This window comes from Haplochromis burtoni, unplaced genomic scaffold (genome assembly GCF_018398535.1).
Source record: "Haplochromis burtoni strain Fernald_Lab_line unplaced genomic scaffold, NCSU_Asbu1 Contig_38, whole genome shotgun sequence".
Classification (NCBI taxonomy): domain Eukaryota; kingdom Metazoa; phylum Chordata; class Actinopteri; order Cichliformes; family Cichlidae; genus Haplochromis; species Haplochromis burtoni.
The window spans coordinates 2333908-2357490 of record NW_024582399.1 but is presented as its reverse complement, the minus strand read 5'-3'; the positions used below and the strand labels follow the sequence as shown (position 1 = coordinate 2357490).

The window sequence follows — 23583 nt, the reverse complement described above, 5'->3', positions numbered from 1 at the left end:
ACACACACACACACACACACACACACACACACACACACACACACACACACACACACACACACACACACACACACACACACACACACACACAACCCGCATTCGAATGAAGAGCAGACGATGCTGGTTGTTTAATAAAACAATGTTAGGTGCAAAGAAAATTCCTTTTTTGTGACCTTGTATGTCTCAGTCCATATGTTTGAGTCTAATAGTTAGATGGCTATCACACTTTTACATTTGTAATTGTGAGGTTATTGTTATACAACATGTTTGTCTGGTATAAGTTCCAGTGACCCAGTTTTAACCCCTATTAAATCACTGGTGCTTTCGTAAGTCCGACATCAGTCACTAAGAATCAAAATAAGCCAACAAAGTTCACCTGAAAATTGACCAGGCAGCAACACAGGCCCCGAGACCACCTACTGCGACTGCTCCGGGGCAAACGCTTGTGGCACGACAAAGTTGTTTCACCTCAATATGTTTCAATTACAGCCAACACAACAAATGTAGCTCTTTGAATGGGTAATGCGAACATTAAAGCATGTACCCGAGGGTTTGCAGAGCAAGTTCATGTTTGAAGACACTGTTTACTTATTCAATACACAATAATTCTGTGAATGTATTCTAGCTTGAGGCTTGAACATACTGCTTATTTGTCCAATGAAGCATCCCAATCCTCTCCACCGCGCCACCAGTGAAGCTCATTTGGCAAAGGCACGGTGCATTATTAGCTGGTAAATAAAGTGGCGTGGTGAGTGTGTGCGAGAGTGAGAACGAGCTCAAGAGAGCTTCGTCGGCTACGGGTCTGTGTCTTATTTAATAGACCTCTCCTCTCCCTCTCCTCTCCAGTCCAGTCCAGCCTCATCCTAATGAAACAATAACAACTACAGCCTGTCACCATCTGCTCTTATTACTGCTCCATCACCACCTCCCTGTGCCTCATCTCTGCTCTCTCTTTCCAAATCACTCCATTTCTCTCCACCCACAGCGGCAATTGTTTTGTTTTTTTTGTTATTCTAGCAATGTATGCACACACACCGAAATGCAAAAAATGCTCTTTGCACAAATACCATGCTGATATGATGGATGTGACCAAAGCTTGCCCTTTCTGTTGAGGTAAATACATCCAGTCAGCAACCAGTCATTGCTAGAAAATTTCATATTTCATTTAAAGCCTCAGAGGCACACTGTATAGACGCAGTGATATACCCACTGTTTGTAAAGCCTGTCTTGGCTGTTTGGAGTCGGAGGTGAGCATAAGAGAAAAGACAGCTAAGTTATCAGGTAGAACTTGGAAGATTTATTAACAAGATGCAGGCATAGACTCTATGGGTGGCCTTCAGAGACAGTTACCTGCTAATCAGGGTGAAGGAACATGCTAGAATATCACTCACCAAAACTAAAGAAATTACCTGTCTTTGACAGTCTGTTAGTGTAATCACCACAGAGTTAGCCATATTAATCATCAAAACAACTGCACTAAAATGGTCCTTAACAAAGCATAGGGATGTTAGAAATAGATTATGACATCTGATTATTGAACTCAGAACTTTTTATGCGCAGAAGGCAGTAAACATGCTTATTCTGCTGTAAAATTGGGCATTTTACCATGGGACTCGACAGTTGTTGATTCCCGTTTTTGGTGCCAGCCCCCAAAGTGGCCATGTGAGGAAGTGCAGCTTGGGCTCAGCACTGTATTCCCATTAGTTCTCCCAGCTAAAATGACATAGTACATATAAATGTAACCACGTGTGCATCAGCTGTTTTATTAGCTACATAAATGTACTTTGCAGACTCCCTTTTGCCTTGAGAACTACTTTCATTCTTCATGGCACAGATTCAGCAAACTGCTGGAAACATTCCTCAAAGATTTTGATCCATGTTGACATGATATGAATTGCAATTGTTGGTACTTATTTGGATATTATCATCTAAAAAAAAATTAATAAATGAAGACTTATAAAGCCTGTCCATATTCTGTTTCCTAACTTTTGTCAGCTCATGTAAATTGCTTCAGTTTCCTGTTCATAGCTGACCGGAGTAGCACGCAATGTGGTCTTCTGCTCCTCTCTGTGTCGCTCCTCATACCTTGGTTGTAACAAGTTGTTATTTAAGTTACTGTGGCCTTCCTGTCAGCTCAAAGCCTTCTGGACATTCTCCTCTGGGTTTTCCAACAGTCACTGGCTATTTTCTCTTTTTTTAGGCCATTCTCTTTAAGAGATGGTTGTGTGGGAAAATCCCAGCAAATCAGCAGTTTCTGAAATACTCACCAACAACCATGCTACGTTCAAAGTCAGTTCAATCACCTTTCTTCCCCATTCTGATGCTCAGTTTGAGCCTCAGGAGATTTTCTTGACCATGTCTTCCTATACCCACAGTATGCCCAAACAGTTGCATTAAATGTGTGCATAGTTCACAGTTAACTGTCAGGTAAGATGTCAAATGCTTCTATCAGCATTTGAAGCGATTTGAAAAACGTCATCAAGGCAGCACTTTAAATGGTGGGGTTACTGCAACGTACATTGCAAAGAAAAATAAGAAAATTGATGTTTGGAGTTAAAAAAAAAATAGGTCCATTTTCTTGACCTTGGAAAGAAAATTCAGTTTCTCTCCATGTTAGATTTATGATCCAAACCTTTTAAAACATCTCACATGGGCCCCAATGTGATACAGCTGTGGCCGTTTGTTTGTGCACTTCATCTTAACGCTTGTACAAAAACGCGATTTTGGTGCTCTACAGACCGAACGAGGTTTCAAACAGCACGTTACCGTCACTCGATCCACTCAGTCATCCTCTCATCGCTCCTTCCTTTCCCTCTTTCATCTCACTCACTTCCCCCAGTCTTATGAAATTTGTCATTTCCCTTCCCCTGCTCTAACTCACTACCTGCGGTGACATCTCAGCGGGCTTAACACTGCGCCTTCAGGACCGGCTATAACGATAGCCATTAAACGACGTGTCATTGCCGAGCTGCGGGCAATGTCATCTATTCTGCAGACCGGACCGGCGCTGCGATTGCCAGTCCTATTGTGCTGATGGTTTTATATCACATTGAGTAAGTGCTTGTATGGCTGACCGACTGATATATGGTCTCATTATATTGTTTGATGGTCGTGGCCAAGCCGGGTGATTATGCCGCTGATAAACCGCAGCGAATGAGGGACCCGATATGCTCATTAAGACACGTATTGATCAGGTGCATTGACTTTTTGTGTGTGTGTGTGTGTGCTTGATCTGAGATGTGTACTATAGGCTGCCTGGATGAAAATGTGTGTGGCTTTCTCTCTTGCCTCTGGCTCAGATCTTTTCACGGCTCGGTTACAGGTGCCAGCTCCTGCTTTTTTCATACTTAGTCGCCGAGGCTTTGTTTAGCGGCTAGCGGTGAAGGCGGGTGGCCAGGCCAGCTGCTGGGATGCTGCTCAGTGTCAGCTGTTACTGGCAGGGAGGCGGCATGCGGAGGAGGCTTGTCATAACCTTGAATTGGAATTGTTTTGTATGTGCACAGCTGGTGAGCTGCTGCTCGTTGTCGACTGTGATAGCAGCTGACACCAGACTGTGATTTGCCTAGTGGTGGGCACGCTGCGGTCCACTCTGGCAACTGCCAGTTCTGACAGAACTCCACATTCACACCCCCGAATTATTTGTCTTTCATAAATGTGTGTGTGTGTTGCAGAATCATAACTATCAGGGCCGTACAGTCTCAGTTTTTTGGCTTCTTTTTTTATTTGCTGCAAATAAAAACCTTGTGTTCACCTTCCACCACTCTTTCCTAGACTTGCTTTTTACTTATTATTTTAAATGGAGCGGCCTCACCCTGCTGCATGCTCCCGGTGGCTCTGAAGATGTGTTTTAGCATTCACAGTGCCAAGTAGCAGGAGGTTAAAAATATTTGGATTTGATGTAAAAGAAAGGCACACTTCTAGTTTTCGATAGCTTTGCAATAAAAACAATAGCTGCCAGGAGGTTTTCTTCACATTCTTGGCACCAGATGAGACGGAGAGTGGGATAAATAGTCTTAATATGAGTGTGTCTGTGTGTTTTGCTTTCTCAGCTGGTGGAGCCCCTGACCCCCAGTGGAACTGCTCCAAACCAGGCCCAGCTGCGGATCCTGAAAGAGACAGAGCTGAAGAGGGTGAAGATTTTGGGTTCGGGAGCTTTCGGAACAGTCTACAAGGTCAGTGTGTGATAAAGCCATCCTGCAGACTCTGGTGCCGATCAATATCAAGTAAATACAGGGTATTGCTGATACCTTTAAGTTGTAAAGGCAGCTTATGTAGGGGACAGCAGTGTGTCACAACTTGTTATTTTGTGTTAACACAATAAAACACATCTTTCAGCTTTTCATGTATTTTGAAAGCCAAAATGCCAGATAGTTGCTGTGCTATCAGATGCACTAATCACTGTTTAGTTACAGCTTTCTGATTGGCGTAGACGTAGAGTATGGCACCAACATGTGAGCACATCTCTCTTAACCCTGCCGTATAGGCTGAATCACACCAGTCCCTGCTTCTCCACAGCAACATATTTAAACTGTAGATGATTTGCTGGATATTGGTAAAATATTTGGTCAACTTCACTGTTATGACACAACACTGACAAATTAACACTACTGGAACTTTTATGGCCCTACACTGTAAATGTCCAAGTCAACAAAACATAAGATTTACATCATTTAAGTAGCTTCTTTAAGCTAGCTACGTATTAATGATGATCAGTTTCTTGCTCTTCTCCCACACGGTGACATTATTTACCCGTCCAGAGTGAAAACGCATGTAGCTGACCGTCCTTTGAAAGCTTTCATCCTGGCAGTAGGGTAAGTCTATAAAAGATACACGTAGATGTGACTGAACTGGAGCTCTGAGTGAGAAATCGCCACTTGGGATTTAAATAAGGAGAGATCATTAGCAGGAATTGAACATCATTTATTGATGTACGGAATTCAATTTCAGGTATTTACCGGTTAGACCAGAATGGCCTATCGCAGCAGAACAGAATCCCGGCGGTGATATTGATTAGGGCAGGGCCCCCCGAGTCTGGATCAGGGCTGGCAACTCGAGGCCTCAAGGGCCGATGTCGTGCAGGTTTTAGATATCATCCTGGGTCGACACACCTGAATCAAATGATTAGTTCATTACCAGGCCTCTGGAGAACTTCAAGACATTTTGAGGAGGTCATTTAGCCATCTGAATCAGCTGTGTTGGATCACGGACACATCTAAAACCTGGAGCTGGTCATCCCTGGTCTAGATGCTGGTGGGGGAGATGAATATGGAGGCTTGGATGGAACCTGAGTAACTGGGAGAGGCGGAGATGGGGAGGAGGTGGGTTGCGTGACAGCATCTGCAAACTAGAATGACAGATAACCAGTGATATTTAATGTCTGCAGAGTGGAGGCTGATGGGCCTGAAGGAGGCAGGCAGAAAGATGACTGGACTACACCAGTGATGTCACAATGAGCTCTTGACTGCATGGCAAAGTGGTCACTTGACTGAATAGAAATTCAGTTGTTGACAATCAACACCAGATGTTCAGATATCTTTCATAGGTCATATTTGAGGGTTATTTTTTCTAATTTCCCCAAAAATAAACAAAATATAGACCTTATCACGCAAGTGTGGAGGGAATACCAATACCAGCATAGGTGTCAGACCTCTCTCGGTTGAAGAACAACCTCTGAACAACAAACACAAACCTTTTCTTTTGTCACAGCGTTTCCTGACAGACACAAGCTGAGGGCGGCTCAAGGACCTGGAACAGAAGTTGCTGTTTGCTTGCCAAATTCGCTGCCCTTGGCAAAATTATTCATAGCACCCCGAAAATCAGCAGAATCCATCAAATAAATACTGCACGTTCTACCGCTGGCTCCAAATTCCTCTGGATTCCTCTACTCATCTGCCCGTTTTAAGGCATATTTTATTTAAATTAATCTGCATGCAATTTATGGCAGTACAATCCCACAGCAGTTTGCTTTTAGCAGAATTTAAGCCTCATAAAGTGAATTGAAATTGTGATATTTGTCTTTTCTAATCGCTTTATCCAAAGGGTTTTAAACTTAGTTATGCACGAGCTAATTGTTGAAGGCCAACGGTATTTTTGGAAGATGGGGTTGGATTTATTAGAGCTGCAGGAGAAAGTTAAACACAACAACCACCATTCAAAGTCAGTTCTGCGGTAGCTCTGTGTGTGAGTGTGTGCCAGGGGTTGTTTATTGGGTACATTTATGGTGATTGCTTGTATATTTCAGGGCATCTGGGTCCCAGAAGGTGAGACGGTGAAGATCCCCGTGGCTATTAAAATCCTCAATGAGACCACCGGTCCTAAAGCCAACGTGGAGTTCATGGACGTGAGTATTTATATCGCAACAATTTGTATCTGTTTTTGGCCGTGTGTGTGTGAATGTGCGTGCGCGAGCCATAAAGCGTTGTCACAGAGACTGCCGGGTCTGTCGCTTTGTGGAATCGTGCATTTGGCGGTAAATTCTTACGAGAGCACCTTCTCAGTCGGAGCCTGTAATAAAGTAAACTCCACCACGCTGTACAGCCAGCCATGTATGGAACAAGACTCTATTAAAGAACAGCACTAGTTTATGAGATATGGCTTTATAGCAATGCAGGAATGATGGAAGGGAGAGGAAGATGAGGAAGGGCAGGCGGTGGAATTTCCATTTTTTTCTTTCTTTTCTTTTTTTTCAAATACACAAGCTTTTGTGTCTCATTTATCACAAGGTTGTGCAAAAAGGTGCCTCATCATTATACAATTGTGGATGCTGGATCATGAACCCTTTCATCTAGCTGTTCATTTCTGTCTTTTTAAAAGCAAATATCCTGTTGTTTTCAAATCCACCTTTTCATTTGGGGGGATTTTTGGCTCTTCTTGATCTTATGTGGCACTGAAATGGAGTATTGTTGCATTTCAGGTTGCTGATTGGGTAAAACAGCTCAGCTTAATGTCTCATTATTGTACTCTATGCATGTGATGAACATGGTCTGTGTTTTGTTTCTTTCCTTTAATTCAGCCAGAATAAAGATTTGAATAGATTATAATGAGAACGTAAATGAAATAGCTGTATGTGATATGCAGATGTTGGAGAACAGCATAAAAAATAATGAAATTGAATTGTTAGCAAAACAATGTGGATAAAAGGTTATCAGTAGCATGCAAAAAAAAGTTATTAAGCCTCGCAGTTGTAATTATTAGTCAAGTAAAGTACCCCGTCTTTCAGTTTTAAGGTTTTAAAAAGTTTGTAAATACAAGCTTAGACCAAGCAGACATGCCATAAGTCGCTGCGTTACTAATTTTAGGCAAAGATAAGTAAAAATGCAGAATCAGAGTGTGAAAAACTAATTCCACTCTCACCGCTTCCACATGAATTAAGGGGGTAGATAGCAGCTTGATGCAGATTATTAAATACTCTTGATTACCTGATCATCAGGAAGTGTGAGCACCTCTATAAAAGCAGACGTTTTTGTCAGTTTGAGTTATAAAGTCATTTCCAAACAATCTGAAGTCCGTCAGTCTGCAGTGAGAAAGATTATTCACAGGCAGAAAAACATTCAAGATAGTCCCCAATCATCCCAGGAGTTGACATCTCTGCTAATTCAGTCCAAGGTCAGATCGTGCAGTGTTCAGAGACACTGCAAAAAACCCAGTAGCTACATCTCAGACTCGACAGGCCTCACTGGCACATGGCATTTGGTTGCTTAGGAAGAGAGGGAAGGGACGGCGGCGAAAGAGAGAGAGTGATGTCGATAGCAGATTTTAAAATTTGAGAGAGATTTGTGATCTTTTGCGTGTTTGAAGTGTGTAGTTAGCATGTAGTGTAGTCAAAGATGCCACCAGTGTCTCCAGGGAGACAAAAGGAGGAGTGATACACCCCGGAGGTGTCGGAGCAGTAATGTGCCGCTCTGTCTGGGGCTTGAAGTGGCACAAATACTTTGTGTGGCATCTTATTGTGGCACTTGATGGGGAAAACACACCTGAGACATCGGCTGCATTTAATGCAAACAGTTGTACCTTTGCTCTTTGCTGCATTTGTACATAATCTTTTAAAATGTGCAATTTATGTTTGCATTTCAAGTTATGAAAATGCTTTGTTTAACATGTTTGTGGTTGTTACAGTAAAAACATCGAACTTTTTGCTTCTCAGATTTTGTGCTTTTTTTGGTGATTTTAGTTCCATTGTGTTAAAGGGAACCCCGGCTATTAACACATGTTTGCACTAAAATATGCATTTTGCTTTCAATAACACATATGTGGTATTAAAATACGCCAAATGTTTTCCTTTTAAGCACATTTTGATATTATTTGTATCCCACTGTAATTTTACTGTATAAAGAGCTAACATCTCCAACATTTCTGGAGTAGTTAGTCATTATAAGAAGTGTTTATGAACTAAAAATCACGAACGTGGGATACTGTTAGTCCATGATTTCGAAAGGCCAGTGTATGCTCCCGACGCAGGGGAAACAAATTTTACCTAGTTTGGCACAACGGCTTCAAAGTTTTGCTGCACTGTGTTGCATGGAGAATCTGTAAAAATAACAATATCGTAATTTCACTGTTTAATAGAAATTAGAATTCTATTAATGTTTTTATCATGCGGTTATGCGATACCATGGATAGCTGCTACCATAAAATTAAGCTCTTTACACCAAACGCTCTCAGTCGCCATTGCCATTGGCAAGCAGTAGCCGCATAGACACCAGTAGTTTTCCCTCACTCTCACGTCCTCGTGTGACGGATTGTTTTCATCTTCATCTAAAGTAAGTACTGGTTGACTATTTTCATCATCTCGCTCGGTTTGCTCTGGTTGAAACTGGAGAGGTTGAACAGAAGCCATTTCCAGTGCGCTTCTAACTGTGAACTCGATGTGGTGCAACCATGTGACGTCACTACCTAGAGTGCATTGAGAAGTAAATAACAATGGCGACCTACTGGTAAACTGGTTTTATATAAAATGTGCTTAAAAGGAAAATATTTGGCGTATTTGGATACCACATATATGTTATTGAAAACACAGTGCATATTTTAGCGCAAACATGTGTTAATAGCTGGGGTTCCCTTTAATGTGTTAATACAGTATGAAAAATAACTGCAAAGTCAGACATGTGATGTTGTGCTGAAAAGAATGATACCTAACAAGGCAAGGTAAACTGTTTCTAAAGGTGAAATCGAAAGTAGTCAAAAAACAGCCTTTTATAACCTTGAACCCAGTGGGTCAGTACAGTTAAGCCAGAGGAAGCTTATTTAAAGAGTAGCGACACTCCCACTCACATGTGCACTTGGACACACAACCCAGAGGAAGGTGTCCACGCTGGATGAACGCTAATTGGACTGATATCATGCCGGAGTCTGGTATCCAGTTCTCATAGACCATCCGTGATCCTTACACGTAGCATAGTGCTAACAACTGCGAGACAGATGGCTACACACAGTGATCAATACTAAGAATGTTAATGCAAAAATCAAACACTAAAATCATTATTCACAACTAGCTGACTACCAACCACAGTGCGAACCACTTTATTCTCTCTCCTGTCGCACACACAGCTGCGCTCCGTCCTGCGTTTCCCCATTTCTGGGCACTTTTTTTAATCTGTGCATCTTTTCCCTCCCTCCTTTTCATCGGTCCCTCTCTTCCTCTTTCTCGGTGTCTCTCCCAGTGGGCGTCCCTGTCCATCCAGAGCCAATATGCTCTGTCTGCTGGCTTGTTAAACAGCAATCTAAAGGCAGGCTCACGCTTCGCCACTGAGAAACTGGCCACTGGAGTGCCAGCTCCAAACACTCTCTGAAAGTCCGCACACACACACACATAACCAAACACGCTCTGTGCAACAAAAAATAAGCCTCCCCATGGGGTGAGGGAGGCGGGGTGGGGTGGCCTTGCGTGCGAGAGATGCAGAGTGAATTGCTCGTGTTTGCAAATATGTGGATTTGACTCGATTATGTGACGTGTGAAATGCAAAGGCCCTAACAATACATTCATTTAATGCATCTGCTCCACTTTTGTAGCACTCACGTGCAGACACCCACACGCACTAGCACAGGCGCAAGTTTCACACGGCTCTGCCAGTCTATCAACTCTTGTTTGTGCAAGTGTGTGTGAGGGGGGCAAGTGAGCAAGGGAGCGAGATGGAAAAGGAGGGTCAGCCGGCAGTAATGGAGGTCGGCGCTCAGGGAGATGAGAGGGAAACCAAAACACACACACACGCACGCACACACACACACACACACACACACACACACACACAGGCGAATCCTCGTAACATTTGCCCGGAGAGTAGAAAGCAGGAGCAAGAGTTTAGCCCGACACAGTTTACGACTCCCAGGTCTCTATTGAGATCACAGTGTGAGAATAAAAGTGCTCTTCCCCCTTTTTTTCCCTTCCTCTCTGGATCCCGAGGCGAGGCGCATTCCTGGTGCAGAGGTGGCTGATGGCGAGTGGTTGGGGGCAGAGGGGGAGCAGGTGGTTTTAAGAAGTGAAAAAGTAGTGGCACAACTTCAGTGCTGCGAGGCTCTGCTTAAATCAGGCCACTGATGGTGCCAAAAGCCTCACGACGGCCTATGGCCCCGCTGCTGTTTAGAATTAATCTACTCGCGCACCACCCACACTGCCACTACCTCTCTCCCTCTCAGCTCATTCTTTAGCATCTAAATTTAAAAAGGCACCTCATCTATCCATCGGCTGCCCCGGGGCCAAGCCTGGATATACACCTCCTCAACCGCTTGCCGTATGCAAAGACGGAGAGAGAGAGAGTGTGCGTGTGTGTCCTTGAGGGCGTGAGTGTTTTCGAGAGCTGCCAAGAGAGTGTGTCTGCATGTCAGTGAGAGAGAGAGAGAGAGAGCCCGAGAGTGAAGTGAGTGTTTCTGAGCGATGGCACTGAAGTGCAGCTTCTGCTCAGCCGTAACGCGTATATGCGCCGGCCACAAGTATCGGTCCTCGCCATCATAACACTTCATCACCGGCACACATCCTTCTGCTCGCAGCGCCGCAATAACAATTACCCAACGTTGACTCCCAACTGTTCAGACCCCTGCGTCCATCTGCTGCAGAGAGAGACGGAGAGGGAGGACAGAAAATGTATTTACACGCCAAAATGACAACAAGAGCGAGAAATTCTCAAGCAGCTTCTGGAATCAGAGGCGCAGTAACTTTGTGTTAGACAGCAGCGTGGATTCTAAGCATGCACGTTTTACTGTGTTTTTTTCTTTTAATTGGAGCATCATTTAAGAACCTCTGTGTGTTGTGCATGCTAAAATATAGATTAAAAAGGCTGTGTTTGTGCAGCTTTGAAGAAGGGTTCTGCAGGGTTTTCTCTCACTATGAGTTTACTCAGGGCAGATGCTGTGCATACAGATATAGTAATCATCTCACAAATATTAATTTATGCATCTAACTTCATTTCTATTAGGAATTCTTTGGTAGACACTGTAGTGTTATCCAAGGGTAACAGCTTGATCTGTCATAGAAAAAAAAGGATAATAGAACCTAATGCTGCTCAATAAACTTAATATTTATAATGTTGATTGTTTTCCCACAAAAACCCAGAATAAAGATTCCAACATACTTTGAGCCCAGAGCGTCAGATGTTATGACAACGTGTCCTTTGGCGTCAGTGCCTTAAAAAAATGGGTTTACGGAAATGTTGAAACAGGAATGTCTTGACAACTTGATGACTTTAAAGAGTTAAAGTCGTCAAGTTTTGTTTGTATGAGTTCCCATTAGAGGCGGGAATCACCCGACACAAAACAATGTTATTGTGATTTTGAACATTTTGCAGTATCTTGAGTTAGAGTTAAACGTTGTCAATACCTGCTTTATTCAGTGAGGTTACCTCGCCTCCGTTATTGTTGTGTTGCAAAATCAGGCTTTTTAAGCACACTAAAACCTGCCATAAATGTTGACGTAACACAGTCAGTCTGCAACCAGTCTGTGATTGGATGGGGTCAAGTTGGCAATTAAATGCAGTTTGTTTCTGATAAGCGATTAACTGTGATAAATCGTGGAAAATCATTGAGATTCAATCAGACTGATACCAACATGTTTGCAGCCTGTCTGCTTTTATAAATCAGAAAGCAATTATTTGCAGACCTTTAACAATCTCTCTGATAGTGTTTGCAAGCAGTCCAAGTCAGACTGCAATTGTTTGCAGAAAGGTTGCCTCCTATCAGGCAACCTGTGCAGTCGCCTTGAGATTAAAAGTGGTCACGAGTGTTCAACACCCTCAAACTCTGGGCAGCTATTTAGTCACGGGTCACTAATGTTTCTTTTAAATGTCCAATTTTTTTTTTTACTCGCCTTCCTGAGCCTTTACCTTGCTCTGAAGTACGAGGTAGCTTTATCAGGCTAATTGTGTCTAGTGTGTGATGGTTTTTAGTTGAGCTGATTTAATATAAGGCCTCTCAGTTAATATTATGTCAGGATGGCGGTGCATAAGACGAGTACTTTGTAAGATTTTTATTTATGTAATAAAATATTGATATTTTGTGTGCCTTTATCCACACAATATCACTAGATAAATATCATTGTGCAGTTGTGCACCAATCTCTACTTCCTATGATATCAAATTTAAGTTGAAATAAACCTCAGTGTTTGCGTAAATCTTACCACAAAGACTTCAGTGAGATAATGTGAATGTTGAGTGTGTGAAAACATGGCAGTTTCCTGGTTGATAAACTCATCTCATTGCATCACCATCTTTCCAACATCTAAAAATGAACTGTTTCCCTCTTTAATCAGCATCAGTATTTTCACAGCTAGTGCATCAAGGTACCAAAGTGCCAAACGGCTCCCTGTGTGTGTCTTGATGATGCTAACTTTTTTCAAAATATCAGATTTTTTTTTTGCACCTACAACACCTGAAAAAAGCAGCAGATCATTTTAATTTTGGATTTTATGTCTACTAAACCTGAATTATGCATGATATATTATGAAGTCATCACATTGCCTAGCAACCACCAAACGCAGACTAATCAGACAATACTCCAGAGTGGGCAGGTACAGTAATAGTATAGAAAAAGAAGCAGGACGTTTCTCCATTGTTGTCCGTCATTTTAATTGGTGGAGGTTTTATTGAATGGTCATGAATTTGTGACGTATAGGAGGATGTTGGTCTCAGTTTCATGTTTTTCCTTAAACTTTTTAACCAGGTCACAAACAGCCCAGTGTGGGTTGTTTCCACACACTAAATGAGCAAATTTTCAGGAACTAGATTTCAAATAAATTTTCACACATTGCCACCTTTTGAATCAGGTTCTTTTTTTCAGATTTCAGTGTGCCAACTAAAAATAACCAAAATATATATGACTATAATTTAATGATATTGAAATTGCGCAAAAAGGTCAAAGGGGGAAGCTGCAAGCTTAAAATTCTGTTCAGTGCGACACAAATATAGTACAGAAAGCAAAGAAGCTCCAAAGTATCAGAAGAGAAGTTTCTTGAACCCTGTAAGTCAGCAGTCTTCTTAGTCCATTTTTGTCCTCCTTCCCCCCCTCTCACCCAGGAGGCCCTGATCATGGCCAGCATGGAGCACCCCCACCTGGTGCGTCTCCTCGGTGTCTGCCTGAGCCCCACCATCCAGCTGGTCACCCAGCTCATGCCCCACGGCTGCCTCCTCGACTATGTGCACGAGCACAAGGACAACATTGGATCGCAGCTGCTGCTCAACTGGTGTGTCCAAATTGCAAAGGTAAATGACTATAATCAGGTCGAAAGAGGACGGCGTCTGTTTGTGCTGTGGTGTTTGTGCATTACTGTACTGCTGGCAGGTGTGAGGGCGGCATTGGATTTTATGGATTTGTGTTCTTGTTGGACGAGTCTGCCTTATTTTTTTTCATCCTCAGCCAAAAATTTGGCTGAAGGTGACATGGAGAGGCTTGCCAAGTGCAGTGTCAAACCGAACGAGTGTGATTTTTTTCTAAAATATGATCTCATTGCACTTTCCAAATTTGTATTTAAACAGCTTTCAAAACAATTTTTGAGCTGCTATCACAAACACAAATGTCCCTAAGCTGTCGACCTTTCAGTTGGATGCTTTACTTACTCGGGTTTCTGTTGTAGTTTTCCAGGCTTTGTGGAACTGTATAAACATCTACATTATGCAAACCCAGAGCAGTCATAACAAAATCAAAAATCAAAAAAGCAGCTGCATGCATTTGAAAAACAATATAGAGCGCTGCAGTGTGTTGCTGTTGAAATTCAGGTGTAAATCAGTTTTCACAGCCCTTTAAATGACATGATAGGTTACTGACGGTGAGCAAGACTGAGGCCTAGCTTGCCTTGGAGCTTGTCCTTGAAGCATTCGACATGGAGGCCCTGATCATGGCCAGCATATTCTTTCAGCGTCATAACAAACATTTAAATTACAGACCCATTCTTTGCTGCCCAAACAAAATCTGCACTCAGAATCGTTGAAACAGCAGTAAGGCTTGAAATACTGTGTGTGTGCTTTTGCGTACCCAAAGAACATTTGTGTTTTGTTTGCAAATTAGGTTGATGCAGCCAGAGTGCTTGATAGTGTAACTGCCTGGTAAGATTTAACTTCTCTGAGTTATAACTCTGGGATGGCAGTGGGGTGCCTGGCTGCAATTACATGCTGTGCAGGCAGACATCTGCTGTGATACAGAGGCATCCCCCCATCAGTTTTGGAAGCGGTACATGCAAAAGAGGATCTGACAGAAGTCTGACTTACCGCTGATCACACTGATCGCAGTTAAGACAAGGGAACAACTTTTGACTTTAATGCTGTTAAAGTTTTGGATTCTGAGCGCTTCTGCCCGTCGAGGTTTAAGTCGAGCAAAGAGACAAAGGAACCAGCTCGACTGTGCCTCCAGGAAATGTTTTTGTAATTTAAAATCGTAGCTATTTCGCTAGCTGGTTGGTCTGGATATACATTAGAGGTTTTGGACAAAGTGAACAACTCCATCGTATCTGCGCTAAACCAGTTGGGATGGTCCGAAAAACACAGCTTCATTTATGCCATTAATCCAACTTCAAAAGGAAGTGAGCAAGCTTTCCGTTTCCATTTTGGCAGCGCCCCATTTCCCCAAGGGGTTGCCACAGCAGGTAGCTCTGCATATTTGATTTGGCAGATTTTTACACCTGTTACCCTTTCTGACGCAACCCCTAATATAAAATGTGTCAGAATCTGAAGTGGAAAAAGTCTCATGAAGCAAATAAGGGGGAAAAACGGGGGGATTATAAAAAATATCTCAGTATAGTTGTAAAGTTTACATACTTCATTATGCTAACAAACTCTTTAGATTAGAATTATCGCTGAAATTTCAAACGAAATATAATACTCAGGAAAATACCCAACAATTCATACCATTTTCTACTCCGCAAGAGGAGAAAAATTCACAGTCTTTGTTTTTTGTAAAGATGAGAATAATACATCAATCACATCACTGTTTTCTTTTTTTCTGATGTAACAGTGAATTGATATATGACAACTATATCTTAAGATGCTCTTGCTGGTAGAATTTCTAAAAATCATTTTTTTTATACTTAATATCTTTTTAATCTCTGGATTTAGGAATAGTGGGAATAATGTATTCTGTTAACATTACTAATGTTACCAATAGGCAGCACTAATAATGTTTGCTGACTAGCTCCAATATTAATATTATCTTTTTGTTATAAGCCATGGCCACTAGCTGCTACCATTATAATAACTTAATAGATCAGCCAGTGTTGCTATCTGATAATTGCTAATAGTTTAATGGCTAACATTAGCATGTGCACCAGCTATGTCAACATTTATGATATAACTGTTTAATATTTTAATATTGAAACAGAAGATTTACTGACATCTAACATACCTCATAAATTGTTTAGTTTTGACATCAGCTACTATTCACGTGTTCAGCTGCTAGTGAGGGGAGGGGCTGTGACCTGACGGTCTGCAACGGTTCTGTGGGAAGTTGTGTCAGTTGAAGGAGGCAAAGTTGACACTGTTCATATCGATAATGTTGATAATGTTGATCCAATAATAATTCCTAGTATTGATTTTTGGACCCTGGTCTAGAAAAGGAGGAGCAACATTGGAACCCATTGGCTGGGGCCATTTATCAGACAAATATGACCTCCTGTCGCGTTCAATGGTCATTCATTGCAGTCTAGCGATGAATGAGGAGAAATTAAAAACATCAAACAGAGGACATAATTAGCCACAGCCATAGCCTCTACTGTAAAAATAACTTAATAAATCGACTAATGTGGTTAGCAGGTAACTGCTAATTGTTAAACAGCCAATGTTAATGTGTGCACCGGCCAGGTTGACATTTAGTACTTTTCAAACAGGAACTTTCCTGACCTTTTGTAATTCATCTTAAAGTGTAGTTCAGTCTGTTGATATTAACTACTTTTCATGCGTTCAGCTGCTAGTGAGGAGAGGGGCTGCTACCAACGGTGCTGTTTGAAGTTGTGTTTCAACTGAAGGTGGCACTGTTCGTATCGATACTGTTGCAAATGAGTATCTAATCTGATGATAACTCTTAGTATAAAATAGTATTTGAGTAGTGTTTTATTTTTATTTTTTCTTCAGCAACGCTTTGCTAGATAAAGTGCTAGCAATATGTGAACCCACCAGTTAGGGTCATCAGACAGACATGTAACATGCTTGTCTACAGTCTGGGAATGAATGAGGAGAAACTAAAAACATCAAACAGAGGACATCAGATAAGAACCTGTGGTTGTAAATTAGCTTTGTAGCCAACATGTTCATTTTTTTTTAAATATCCAATCGAAGTTTTAACCCATACGCAGTCAAAGTTCAGCCAACTGTAGTTAGGTAAATACACTTTGGATTGCAAACTGAAACCAGATTCTGGTTCTTCACCTACCATATAATATATTACGTTTATTATGCAGTGATCTGATTTTCATATGTAGTGAGTGAGAGCCTGAATGGCTCTTCATCTGTTCCAGCAGGTCTATCATTTTTGCTTATCATTACTTTGATGACTTGCTAATCTTTTATTGTATCTGCTGCTAAACTGATAAAGCTGTCAAACATGGACCTTACTGTACACAGGCAGTGCTGGTTTTTGCTCTCAAAAACTGGTTCTGTTTAAGTTTTCATCAAATAACGTACATGTGCACTTTAAAGCAATGTTTGTGTAGTAAATAAAACCACAGTAAGAAATGCCTACTGCACCAAACACTCTTCTTATAAACGCAGGCCCTGTTTTCAGCTATAAACACACTAACACCACACTAATGTTAACATTAACCCCTGCAAACTGGTGTGATAGCATGACAAAACTGTGTGTTCATAACTGTGTGTTCAGAATGTGTATGAAAAGCGATTCACAGAGTATTCTTCAGATAATTGCCTGTTTCTAAAGCACTTTTTATCAGAATTGATTTGTATTGGCAAAGTATTCTCTTGTTTCATCACTCTGAGTCAGCGATGAGAGCTTCGGGTTCACAGGGTTAGTGGGAGGTGGGTTAGCGTGAGAGGGCTTAACCCTTTATTCTCCAATGATAGATGATTCCCAAGAGCCTGAGGAACAGGTTACTTAAGGAGGTACTTATTGCTGTAATTGGATTCAGTTTCACCTGTGGTAGCAGGAGGGGAAATGTCAGGTTCTGGTAGTTTTGAAGGCGATGGAGAGCAAGGGGAGACTATTCAAAACCATTCTCTACCCTTCCTGTACTGTGGCATTCAACTGATTGTGACCAGTACCAATAACAGCTGTTCAGTCTTGATGTAGGGTTGGAATGAAGCTGCTCGTCTGATTGAAAATCGTATTTGGATAATTTGTTTTTATTGAGTGAATTAGTGAATTGGCATAGTGGAGGAATAGAGACAAACTGTTCCTGTTAGCCCTAAACAGGCTTGTATTTCCCTTTATTGTTTCCATTATTATCAATAACTAGCAGCTAGCAGCGTGCTGGCTGGATTGTCACCACCTGGGGCTTAATGACAGGCCATGGTTTGCAATGTTAAAATGACTCATCACTGAGAACTACATTTGCAGTGGCAGCATCTCAGTGTGTTGTTTTAAAGGCTTATTTTGTTTCCAAGGTAGAGTATCAACAAAAACAAAAATCTAACAAAGAGTAAAGAGTCCTGACTCAGGGGTGAATCTCAGACGAGTTCTAATCGTCGAAGGCACTTTTAACTTTCGTCAGAGGATGTAGGGGACCTGTAGTCTTTATTTCCAGCTTCTTTTTCATTTAGCTTTGTGTGATTCCGAGTTTAAAATAATATTTTTTAAGATAAGCATTTAGAAGAAAGACTTTATTAGTTGCAGCTTGCTACTTCCAGAGTTGACTCCCTTTTCCTTCCCTTCAGTTTCCTGTTCTTATTTGGCAGGAGTGGCTCTCGGTGTGGTCTTCTGTTTTAAGGTTCGCTGTGTTGTGCGTTCAGAGATGCTCTTATGCAAACTTCGGTTGAAACAGTGTTGCCAATATCAGCTTGAAGCACACTTAATCAAAAATGAACACATCTTTCTACCAAGCTGTTTAATGAATTCAGCTTCCAATTTGACTTTTCAACAGCCTGATTAAAAAAATGAAAAAGCCTGGTGCAGTCTAGAAATAAAAATCAAATAGCTTGTCAACCCGAGTTGCTGAGAGGCCAGTATTTATAATCCGAGCTGCTGCACAATTAATGGGCTGGTCCTTATATATAGTCCTTTTCTTCTGTTCCTGAACACTCAAAGCAGTTAAAACATGCCACAGTCACCCAGTCAAACATGCACTTTTTGCTGTGCTTAAGTGCTTTCCTTCAAACATTCACCCACCAATGGATGCAACTTGGGGTTCAGTATCTTGCCCAAGGATAACTGGCATGCATAATGGAGACGTCAGGGATCAAACCACCAACCTTCCAGTTAAAAGATGACCTACTCTAACTCCTGTATATGCCCACTATAACCAAATATATTCAGAGTGATCCCATTATTTTCCCTTTTCAGTGTAGCTCTAGCATACTACATGGATTTGTAAGAAATGTGAAGAATATAGGTCCATATATTGCTATCTGAATACTTTTTATTCGAGAAGTATCAGAACTGATCCCAGAAACCCATGTTTGATGTTCTCTAATTAAAAGGTACATATACAGGTACTTTTGAAAATCAGTGATTTTTAGGAAATCTCACATGAGTGACTGTGAACATAGCTGTTGCCTTTCAAAGGTATAGTCACATGTATGACCTGGTGTGGTATTCAGCCAATAGAAGAGAATCAATTTGACTTCTTATGAGCCCCACCCCCTTCTTACAGTAAGGTGTTGCCAGGTACTGCAGGGAGTCCATTTAGCAGCATGGGTTTTCTAAGCCACACAAGCCCAGTGCACGGAGTTAAAAATGCTCACAGCGGGGGACCCAGGTAGCGTGGTTCTTTTGTGTTAAGTTACCCTCTTGGATCCTCCTCACAGGTCCTCCATCACATAGCTCTAAGATATTTTTCAAGCCAGAAAAAGACTGAATTTCTCTGTGGTGTGTGCTTTTGCGTCCCTGTCTATCTGCACACGTGCTTGTGTGTGTTTGGGCATGTGAGCCGAATAAATAACTCAGAGCCCTCTTCTCTGAGTGATCTTGGCACTCTCAAGGTAATGACGAGGAACCTCTTCTCCAGGAGAAAGAGCATCCTTCAGAAGACGCACAATTTTCTAGCAAAGGGGAAAATAATTTCCCCTTGCTCTTCAGTTAGCTTTGAAAGAGGTGGGAGGAAAAGGTATATAAAAAAACACAAAAAACAGAGTTCAAGAAACAGCATACAAAAGGTCGCTCGACATATGGCACCAGACCAAGCATCCACTGTGAACTGCTGCATACGCATTCATCAAACGCACCCCATTGTATCATGAGTACTAGCAGTGATAGTCAGGTCTTTACAGAGAAACACTTTGACATTTTGTGAAATCACCTGCTTCAACTACTTGGTAAGAGTTGGACTGGATGACTGATAGCACTCATGTATGTCCGGTTGTTTTTCAGACACTGGCGAGAGCCTGGTGTTACCCTTCAACTAAGCTCAACTACCAGTGGCTCCAACTTCACATTTAATGAACAGACATGAGTGTGTTACCGGCTTTCTCATCTAAACTGCCTACAAGCAGATTTCAGGAAAATGTCAAGCTTTTTTTTTTTTTTAGCTAAAGTACAACTGCCACAGTTATTTAATAACAAATTCAGAAATTTCAAGATTTGCTAAAATTATGTGCAGAAGTTTTACCAGTACACTCTATTATCAGTGGTGAAAGTATTACATGCAACATGCAGACCAAAAAAATGCAATTTAGTCTGATTGTAACAAGTTTGCAGTGCCGGTGGAGCAACTTGAGGAATCTTGTCATGACATTGGTTACGACCGTGGCTCAGGGGGTTGCGAAGCGTATCTGTAACCGGAAGGTCGCTGGTTCGATCCCTGGGCTCTCTGTCCTGGTCGTTGTGTCCTTGGGCAAGACACTTTACCCTACCGCCTACTGGTGATGGCCAGTGATGGCGCGATATGGCAGCCTCGCCTCTGTCAGTCTGCCCCAGGGCAGCTGTGGCTACAACTGTAGCTTGCCTCCACCAGTGTGTGAATGCGAGAGTGAATGAATAGTGGTATTGTAAAGCGCTTTGGGTGCCTTGAAAAGTGCTATATAAATCCAATCCATTATTATATAAATATTTGGGGTTTGAAACACTGTGGACACAATTACACAGGTAGGCTGGTGGGAGGGAGCCTGTCTTTAAGTGACCAAATTCCAAATGGCACCAGTTGCATTCATTCTCTGTTTTGCAAATAATTTCTGTCTACTTTATGAGTGCAGACAGGGCCAATACACTGGAATCAGTCTGAGTCACTCTGCACTGATGGGCTTAACTCTTTTGCAGCATGTCCCTTTGCCATAGGGGACTCAAAGCTGGCTGCCAACTGGTTGTATTCTGGTTATATTCCTATAAAAAGGAAGGTTTCCAAGCACCTGTATCATTTTACGGTTACTTCACTATCTGCACCAAATTTGTTGTTATCTGTTAAGGAATTGCTGAATCTGTTTAAAATCTATGAGGTTCTGGCTTCACTATCTTAATGTGTATAAAGTGCAATCAAAGCAATACAACAGCCTGAACGGCATTTCATAAATCTGCCTCTAAAAGTTAACAACACATCCCTGATACAAATGTAGCCACTGTCCCCTTCCCAAATAGGAAAGATTGTGTTAGTATTGCTTTAAAATGCTGTTTCTGGTGCTTTGTGGACAGGTGCACTTGGGTCAGGTGGTTTTCCCCTCAGAAGCATCTGGACATAACTTCTAGAACTCATGGCGAGTGTGCTGTTGACCCAGTGCGCCTTGTTTTGCTTTTAGACTAACAGATGTTTTTTGGGGGTCTGGGTCATAGCTGAATACTAAGTTTATCATCACATATGATGATCTTCCTGAAGGTGTTAACAGTTTGGACTTTGTGGGTCCTGCTCCTTAATTGTTTCATGCAGTCCTGCTTAAGAATTGTCCATAACATCCAGTGTAGTGTAGCTTTAAGGCTGTAGAAAACTAATTGGGAATTCTAAAGTACAACTACCTGAACAAGCATATTATTTTGAATAAAATATAAATATAATTTAGTTCCCAGAACAGTTATGGAGCTATCTGTGCATGCTGCCAAAACCATGAAACCCTGGCACAAGAAGGCTGTTTTTCATTTTTCACCATACTGTAACGTGGTGGCAACTTGCCAGTCCCCCCCAGCACCGCTACCACAACAACTACACAAACACCCGCCGTATGTGGGCTCTGACCCGGGCAGGTGACTGCTGTGCCACAAATTGATTGGCCGAGGCCTGTCGCCAGGCAGTGACTCTTCATCACTGAGTGTTTTGGGCATTGAGATAATGGCCCCCATTAATCTAGAGCCACACTCAGGGCTGTTTCACTCCCACTGCCACACACGAACACACACACAATGACTGACACTCACATGCACTTGCACACATAACCCACACAGAGGTCTCTTTAGATGTGTGTGAATAGCCTCTAAATTATAAGTCTCGATCTTTCCTTTCCTTTTTATGCTCTTTCCTTTATCCCTCTGCCGGTTTTCCTCACTCATCTGTTGTTTCTTTTCCTCATTTTTTTCCAGGACTTCCTCTTTATGTCCTTTCTTTCTTTTTTCTATTTTTATTACACTGATTCATTTTCCTCTTCTTTTCTTTTTGACGCCCTTCTTCCTTTTCTCTTCACATTCGATTTTGTTTTTTCATCATAACCACGTCCTGTCTTCCTTTCATTTATCCTTCCCTTTCCCCTTTCTTTGCTCCATTTCCATTTATTTCCTTCCTTTCTGCTTTTTTTTCCACATCATTTCTTTTTCCTTCTTCTTTCTCTTTCATTTCCACAATATTTTCATTCTTCTTCTTATTTTGTTTCCATGTCATTGTCTCTTACTTCCTTTTTCTTTTCTTTTCTTTCCTTTCATCTGTTTCAGTTTTTTCTTAACTAATTCTTTTCTTCCCATATCCTTTTTACACGTCTTCCCATCCTTCCTTCCTTCTGACTTAATTTTGACATTTTCTTTTCTTATAGTTTTTTGCTTGTTTTCTATATTTCTGTATTTTCCTGTTCTGTTTTCTGCCATTTGTTATACAGTACGTTGTTCAATCTTCTTTTTTAATTTTAAATTCCTTCTTTAATTCTCTTGTAACCCCCCACATCTCCTGTCTTTCCTCACTTGTGCCTATGTTATCATTTGTTTTCTTATTTTGTGTGGTCCTGTGTCTCTATATCATGTCCTACATTTCCCACTCCAGCCCTCAGATCCTTAGACGACCCCCCTGTGCTCATATTTACACGTGTCCTCCTATCTGTTTCTGCATCTCCTCTTTATCCCTCACTCAGTGAATCTCTCTCCTCCCTCTTTTTCCCGCTCCCTCTCACACTCATATTAGGAGCATTTTTTTTCATTAGGTATTGGATTATTAATGGAATAATTAGTAATGGGATGTATTTTAATGAACAAATCAATCACTGAATTAAATATGGGTTTGAAACTGAATGTATGCGGGGCTACAGTAGTCTTTTAATTTGGCTCCCCTCTCCCCTTTCCCTCTCTGTCTTCCATTCACGGTCTCTCTCCTCAGGCTCGGTATAATGAAAGCAGAATACATTCAGCGAGTAGCTGTCCTGCCACTAAAATGATTGGCTTTGGCAGGGAAGCTCTGGCTGGACAACGGTCTCCACTGGGGTTTTTTTATGATGGGGGGGTAGAGGTGGGACGGCTGTAGGAACGAGGGGGTTGTATCTAGGCCACTGTCAGTGAGTGAACAGTGAGACAGTGGGGTTATTTGTATTTGTACCAGTGCACGTGACGCCCTGCAGGAAACACCTTGCAGTCAGATTTTGGACTCTGCTGTCACTGTGGCTCCGTGCTAACACTGACCTCGTAGCATTTCTGCACACTGTTAAAATATGCAAGAAGGTGTGTGTGTGTGTGTGTGTGTGTGTGTGTGTATGTGTGTGTGTGTGTGTGTGTGTGTGTGTGTGTGTGTGTGTGTGTGTGTGTGGGAACAAACAATGACACAAACCCCTTCACACACACACCAACAAACTGTAAAATAAGGCAAAATCAGCAGGGACTTTTTTGTTCATG

General features: G+C 41.8%; 1 protein-coding gene across 3 annotated transcripts in view; it reads left to right on the top strand.

Annotated features, from left to right (window-relative positions):
• The window catches only part of LOC102292440 (receptor tyrosine-protein kinase erbB-4), a 376157-nt gene that overhangs the window by 303069 nt on the left and 49505 nt on the right, over window positions 1-23583 (top strand). For 2 of the 3 annotated variants that reach the window (XM_005920195.3, XM_005920193.3), the window contains exons 18-20: window positions 4050-4172; window positions 6242-6340; window positions 13500-13685. In XM_005920195.3, coding sequence (XP_005920257.1) covers window positions 4050-4172; window positions 6242-6340; window positions 13500-13685 — 408 coding nt within the window. The remainder of the gene's footprint in view (window positions 1-4049; window positions 4173-6241; window positions 6341-13499; window positions 13686-23583) is intronic. The other variant, XM_005920194.3, reaches the window with a different exon arrangement.